Here is a 7,674-nt window from a genome sequence, read left to right as displayed (position 1 = left end):
TCCTTTATTTCTTGTTTAGGTGGCCACTATGGCTAAGAAAGATGTAAATTTTATTGTAACTACTGTAGCATCAAAGAAACTGAAGGGCTTTTTAGATATTTTAAAACGCATAAAAACCCCATAAATTTAGAGTTTGATTCTTTAAGAACAATGGGAGAGTAGTTGGTTTATTTGTTTTATGAATAGCACCGAGATTTGTAAACATTTCAATATTTGAGTTTATGACTATGGTGAAACATTATTTAATTCATTGATTTGAAGATGCATAGAAATGATGAGTTTGGCTTGTGATGAGGTTCATCACAGTCCAACAGGCAATAGAAGTGATGGCAGTTCCCTTGATTATGGTGGCCTAAGTAGATGAGAGAGAGAAGAAGAAGAGGACGGGGATAGTGGAGAAAGTTAATGATTTTTTTTTTATTATAATAAATACGTACTATATAAAAGCATTAGTGACACTTTTTTTAGAAGGCTGATAACATGATAACTAGTGTCTTATTTACTATTAAATCTAATAGAAATCAATGGTTAGAAAAAAGATGTAGCTCTTGAAGATATAACTTTACAAGAGTTACACATTTTTTCTGACCACCCAATAACTTGTTATTAAATTCATATTTTAAAAACTCCACCGTTTGATTTTATGTTTTTAACATGCACACCAATATTCATGTCAATCAGTTGTCATTTACCATTCGATTCATAAACTCATATTTTATTTATTATTTTAAATTACAAAAACTTGAAACAATTGATTGATGACATGATTATTGATATTCAATCATTTTGAAATTTTACAAGCATGGAGAATGCATGAAGATAATGTAATCAAACGGTGAATTTGTTAAAATGCACATGCAATTAAAAAAAATATTGAGTGGTGTAGCATTCTTTAAAATTATACCAGGTGTAACTTGAACCCAACCCATATATATATATATATAATCCTTGAAGTTTTAATTTTTCAATCAAAATGTCAATTAAGGGTATCCTCATTTGGGAATCAAAGAATGTAAAAGCCATTCAAATGCAAAATACATTATCAAATACACAAAACACTCAAAATCACCACCACATTTGATACTTCAATACTTTTCAAAATTTTACAACACACTACAATAACATCTAAAAATACATTATCATTATAGCACATGCAAACCTTGACATCAATACTTTGTAGGTTGCGTGGCGGTGGATTGTTGAATTTTGGATCATTGAAAAAAAAAAGTTGAGTTTTGGGTTACGATGTGGATTAGGGAAGCAAGGTTGAGTTTTGGGTTGTTGCAGTGGTCACGATGGTTGTTGTGGCAAGAGTGGGTCATCAATGCTAGTGTTGGTGGGTTTGGTTTTGGATTTTGATGATTGTCAATTTGTCGCTGGAGCTGTGGGTTTGGTTTTAGGTTTGGTGCTTGTCATGGCTGGGGTTGGTGGTTGTTGTTGGTGGGGGTTGTTACACAAAACACTCAAAATCACCACCATAACCGATCCTTCACTACTTTTCAAAATTTTACAACACACTATGTAACACCCCAAACCTATACCAAATATTAGATGCACAACCTGTCTTATAAATAATCAATATTTGCTATAATAGAACAAAGCGTAATTAAATATCCACAAATAAGAATCAAACCATCAAACTAAAACTTTAATAATAAAATCTTCAAATACAATCCCAAATAGTTTCAAGAATACTAAACTCACTATCCTAAGAAAACATTATAAAATAGTCCATCAACTAACATAACTCTAAAAGAAGTCTTCAATTTATGGCTCTAATGATCTACGACTAAAATATCCATTATTATAATATGTAAGGGTGGAGAAAGGGGGGTGGGGGGGTGAGCTAGAAGCTTAATAAGAGACTATATAATGTGAGGATGTCTTTCAAAACAAAATAATAGTATCATTAATAAAATATAATCTTTACAAAGCATTTACAAATAGTTTTAACAGTAATATAATATATTTTATAAAACTGTTAGAAAGAAAATATTTAACTATAATACTGTAATCAGTAAATGAAATAGTAACCACTTTAGTTAACCAAAATACACTAAATAGGTAGAAACATTATATTATAATAATAAACAACTCTTCCACTTATAAAGGTCAAAAGCAATAAAATAATAGTTTGATATAGAAAACATTAAATATTAGCCAAACAAAGACATAAGTTGCTAAACACTTGGTAGGTGATTCCTATAGGAAACAATAACACTAACCTCAAAAAGACAACACTAGCTCCAAAGAGCAAACGATAATACTGCATCACACCACAATAACACTACATTGGTTGAAAGCCAACAATTAACCCTGTGTTGGCAAAGGTTGTAGATTGTCTAACCGACCACTTGAAAACATTCTTCCTTTGTTACGATATTGTCAATACCAATCATATATCATATAACAAATACTTTCTCAAAAATATGGTTTTGAGTCATTCTTAACATATATTGTTTCAAAATAACACTCAAGAAATAATAAAATTCAGGTATGTGTATAAAGCATTGACAATGGTATAAATTTTTGAAACTTCACTTTTGCAAATACGTATATATATAATTATAAATGTCTTGAGAGACATCATGTTCTGTGTCCACTTATCTCTAGTTTCTAAACCAAACTTCACTTCAATTGTCCGGAACGATGTCAACTAGAACCTAATTAAGGATCAAATAACTCAATAAGGACAGGTTTTGAATCACCAAAAAGTCCCCTTATAAAACTTTTCCTTAGCCACTGTGAAGATTTGACAATATTAAATCTAACATAACTTTCTAATATACATCATGTCTATACTATATTTTATATAATTGTAGTGTAATCTCTAATACTACAATGTGCTATACCTATATAGATATATATATATATATATATATATCATTGAACACCACCTATGGATGTCTATATAGACTTAACTTATAAAGAATGGTGATGCTACTCCACATATATATTAGGATCTCTTTCAAAATCAATAAACTAATGTACGTTTATATAGATACTTCCATGATAGCCTATTTTCCCTTAAATATATCAATATAATTTCTAAGACAACGATGCGACTATAGATGATAAATCCTAAGTCAAAGATGCGTTTATTGATTCCAATAAAGCATGTATAGTTAGATGTTTACCTTAGTATAATATGAACTTACTGGTTGCTCTAGTAGTACCACGTTATTCTATTCTTTTCAATGTAGCGAAACCCTAAGCATTGACTTTTTTTTTTTTCTTCGAAATCTTGCAGTCTCTCTCTACCTTTCATGTGGCTGACTTAAAAAGACCCAGTATATACTTTAAAATAACACTCCAATTTAGTCTGGGAAGACCATTCCCACTCCAATTAGTACTCTTAAATAAATTCAGCTTTACACGTTAAATACATTTCCTACTTGGGCTGGAATTAGCGTTTCTGACTTGGGCTCGAATTTAAAACCCCCTAAAACTTATCTCTTTAGCCTCCAAGAAGCCCATAAAACTTAAATAAGCTTCCAAGACTTTAATTCCCAATTAAACTCAAATTAAGGTTGATTAGATAGGCTAGAACTCTAAAGGATTCCAATAACACTTAAACTCCTAATCCAAATAGGTTTTAATCTCTTATCATTTTCCTTAACTAATAAGGAAACTAAAAGTTTAATATGAATAATCCACAAAATAACTCTCCACATTACATCTTCTTTTATTTATTTTCTTTGTACATATCATAATATAAAATAATATCACATTCAAAACAATTAACTAATTCATCAATTTCAGTCTAGAAGCAATTAAATTAAATTTAAGTGAGTCAGGTGTTACACACTATAAAAACATCTAAAAGTACGTTATCATTATAGCAAATGCAAACCTCAACAGTGATACTCTTTAGGTTACGTGGTGGTGGATTGTTAAAATTTGGATTAGTGAAAAAAAGTTGAGTTTTGAGTTGCGAATTGGATTAGGGAAGCAAGGTTGAGTTTTGGGTAGCAATTTCAGTTTTTGGCTGTTGTAGTGGTCACAATGGTTGTTGTGGCTGGGGCGGATCGCCAATGCTGGTGTTGGTGGGTTTGATTTTGGGTTTTGGTGGTTGTCGTTGGTGCTTGTATTGGTTGGTTTGGTTTTAGGTTTGAAGGTTGTCATGGCTGAGGTTGGTGGTTGTTTGGTGGTGCGGGTTGTTACTAGGTTAGGATTGGGTTTGGGTGGTAGCGATGGGTTTAGCCATTATTGGTTTTGGGTTTGGTTACTATTTGTCTTGTTGGTGTGGATTTTAATAGATTATTTTAATGAGATAAATTGTAAAGTAAAGAATGAGATGTATGTTGTGTTAGTTTTGGGTCTAGTTACCGTTTGTCTTGTTGGTGTGGATTTTAATAGATTATTTTTAATGGAATGAATTGTAAAATAAAGAATGTGATATATGTTATATTGTTAAAGTGGAAATGTAAATATATATTGCCACCCAAGTTCGTCATTGGGGTGGTATGAGCTCAGATTCCTTGCCATATGCACTTGGATTCGAGTCTCATCAATAGGCAGAGTTTGTATTGAGTATACTACTCTCTCTCCTTCATCTTTTTATTTTTTTTTCATACATATATATATATATATATGAATTTTTTTAAATTTATGGCAATTAGCAATGCTTTCAATGTTAAAAATACATGGCTTTAGAATTGACAAAACTTAAATACAATATTTTAAATACTATTCTTTAAATTTTTCTATTAAAATCCAATTATGTGACTATTTAACTAAAAAATATACATGTTTACGTAGCAGAGGGAACTTAAGGACCGCACTTCACTTTAAACATTCGCATTTTAAAAATTATAGTCAGGCTACTACCAGCTCGGCAGGTTCAAGCTTCAACATTTTCTCACCTTCTTTTTTTCTTCTCATTTTCATGGCAATTTTTCATGGAGGCCAAACAACTCCAAGCAGAGGAACAACTTTACCCTCAACACAGAGAGCCGCAATCACAATCACACTCTCCAGCCTACCAAGCTCTTCTCAGAGCAGGTACACGTGTCAGGCCCCTCCAACAAGTCCACGCTCAAATCATCGTCTTAGGCAAGTACCGAAATCTAGCCATTATCACCAAGCTCCTCACGCTAGCTTGTGCCGCTGGCTCAATATCCTACACTCGCTGTCTCTTCCTCACTGTTCCAAACCCAGACTCTTTTCTCTTCAACTCTCTCATCAAAGGCTCCTCCAAATTCGCCTTCTCAAACGACGCCATCTTCTTCTACCGCCGGATGCTCCTCGCGAATATTTCGCCTTCGAATTATACTTTCACGTCCGTGATCAAAGCGTGTGCCGATCTTTCTGCTTCCAGACTGGGTAGAGGGATTCATTCCCATGTTTTGGTTTGTGGGTATGGCTCGGATGCGTTTGTTCAGGCTGCACTTGTTACATTCTATGCAAAGACTGGTGATTTGGAAGTTGCCCGGAAATTGTTTGATAAAATGCCGGAAAGAACGGTTGTGGCATGGAATTCGATGATTTCGGGGTACGAGCAAAATGGGTTTTCAAAGGAAGCGATTGGGTTGTTTTATCAGATGCGGGAGTGGGGCATTAAGCCCGACTCGACAACGTTTGTGAGTGTATTGTCGGCTTGTGCTCAGTTGGGGGCAATTGGTTTGGGTTGTTGGGTACATGATTATGTTATTAGTAATGGTTTTGATGTCAACGTGGTTCTTGGTACTTCTTTCATTAATATGTTTTCTAGATGTGGGAATGTGACCAAAGCTCGAGAAGTTTTTGATTTGATGAGTGAATGGAATGTTATTGCTTGGACAGCTATGATTTCCGGGTATGGAATGCATGGTTATGGTAAAGAAGCAATGGAGCTCTTTGGAAAAATGAGAATTCACGGTCCACGTCCTAATAATGTCACATTTGTTGCTGTCCTGTCAGCATGTGCTCATGCAGGACTTATTCAGGAAGGGCGCTGTGCCTTTGGATCTATGAGGAAAGAGTTTGGTTTGGTGCCTGGAGTGGAACATCATGTTTGCATGGTTGATATGTTTGGGCGTGCTGGGCTTCTCAATGATGCCCATGCATTTATCAAAGAATTGAATCCTAGGGAGCTAACTCCAGCAATTTGGACTGCAATGCTTGGGGCTTGCAAGATGCATAAGAATTTTGATCTTGGAGTGGAAGTTGCTGAGCATCTCTTAGCTGTAGAACCAGAAAATCCAGGTCATTATGTTTTGCTTTCAAATATATATGCAGTGACTGGTAAGATGGATCGAGTGGAGTTGGTTAGAAACCTGATGATCCGAAGAGGCCTAAAGAAGCAAGTTGGCTATAGCACAATAGAGGTTGACCAGAAGACTTATTTGTTTAGCATGGGTGACAAGTCCCACCCCGAGACAAATGAAGTTTATCGGTATTTAGACAAATTGATGTCGCGGTGTAGAGAAGCAGGATATGTACCAGCACCTGAGTCGGTGATGCATGAGTTGGAAGAAGAGGAGAGGGAATATGCTCTTAGATACCATAGTGAGAAGCTTGCAATAGCGTTTGGGTTATTGAAAACCAGCAGCGGTGTAGCCATCAGGATTGTGAAAAACCTTAGAATGTGTGAGGATTGTCATTCAGCAATTAAGTACATCTCAATTGTCTCTAACAGAGAAATTATCATCCGGGATAAGCTTCGTTTCCATCACTTTAATGATGGTTCATGTTCTTGTCTCGATTACTGGTGATGAATTCTATTTGCTTGCTCAGGCTTGAGTGTCTCGACAATTTCGCTACATTGATTTTCATGGGGTAAGGTTCATCAAGGCAGTCAAAGGTTTACCGAATTACAATTTTGCAGGCTGTAAATCTGGTCTCAAACCAAAACAGATTGGGTTTGGTGCTATGAAAAAAAGAAGTGGAGAAAGGTCTACTTAACAAGGAACGATATCAGATCCAAGAAACCAAAGGCTTTAACATAGCATTAGTTGTTATATTGCCTAATCTTTGCGTGTACCATACAATTGCCTAAGTGGAGTCATCTAAAGCTCATAGGTAGAATAAATCGACAAGGCTTATTTGTTATCATTGCGAAGTGGACAATAATTTCATTTCTATATATTTGCATAAAAAAAAAAAATTCTATTTAGTTTTTGAATTGTTAAAGTCCAAAAGATAAAGCATGTGCCACAGTTTAACGAATATGCATCATTGTCAGAACATATTAGATAGGTTAGTTTCAGCCTTTAACCATCGTTTGTAGGGGACAAGATATCATTTGGTTAAAAAATCATTGTCAATTAATGTGTACATGCATAGTTTTATTACTAATATTATTAGGCACGGAGAAATACCCTTTCCCCTTAGTTGTTTGTCCTAGCCATGGAGGTGTTTTCTAAGCTTTTGCAGAAAGGAGTGGAAGAATGTACTAATTTTAAGCACCATTCAAAGTGTGCTGCATTAAAGCTTACTCATTTGTGTTTTGCTGAGGACTTAACAGTGTTTCTGGGAGCTGATGTACAGTCAGTTCAAGTGGTCCTAGAAGCTTTGGATAAGTTTACAAGGTTATTGTGGTTGACAGAAAATTTTACAAAGAGCGAAATTTTTATTGCAGCTACTCCTCCAAGTCTAAAAAAAAAAAAATGAGATTGAATTTGCTCCAGTTCAAAGAAGGAAAGCTTCCTGTCATATACCTTGGGGTGCTTTTAATTTCAGGGAAATTAACAG

At 34.7% G+C, this 7,674-nt stretch overlaps 1 protein-coding gene across 1 annotated transcript; it reads left to right on the top strand.

Annotated features, from left to right (window-relative positions):
* Positions 1-4,801: 4,801 nt before the first annotated feature.
* Positions 4,802-7,095, top strand: LOC112026518 (pentatricopeptide repeat-containing protein At2g33760). The gene has a single exon (XM_024059208.2). The coding sequence runs from the start codon at positions 4,902-4,904 to the stop codon at positions 6,693-6,695; it is 1,794 nt and encodes a 597-aa protein (XP_023914976.2). The 5' UTR covers positions 4,802-4,901; the 3' UTR covers positions 6,696-7,095.
* Positions 7,096-7,674: the final 579 nt, after the last annotated feature.

The sequence above is a fragment of the Quercus suber genome, unplaced genomic scaffold, assembly GCF_002906115.3.
Source record: "Quercus suber isolate HL8 unplaced genomic scaffold, Cork oak 2.0 scaffold_80, whole genome shotgun sequence".
In the NCBI taxonomy this organism is placed as follows: Eukaryota; Viridiplantae; Streptophyta; class Magnoliopsida; order Fagales; family Fagaceae; genus Quercus; species Quercus suber.
This window is presented reverse-complemented; position numbering and strand designations above follow the sequence as displayed.

Excerpts from the sequence above, each read along its gene's own strand:
- LOC112026518 (XM_024059208.2), top strand. The coding sequence starts at position 4,902 with ATGGAGGCCAAACAACTCCAAGCAGAGGAACAACTTTACCCTCAACAC.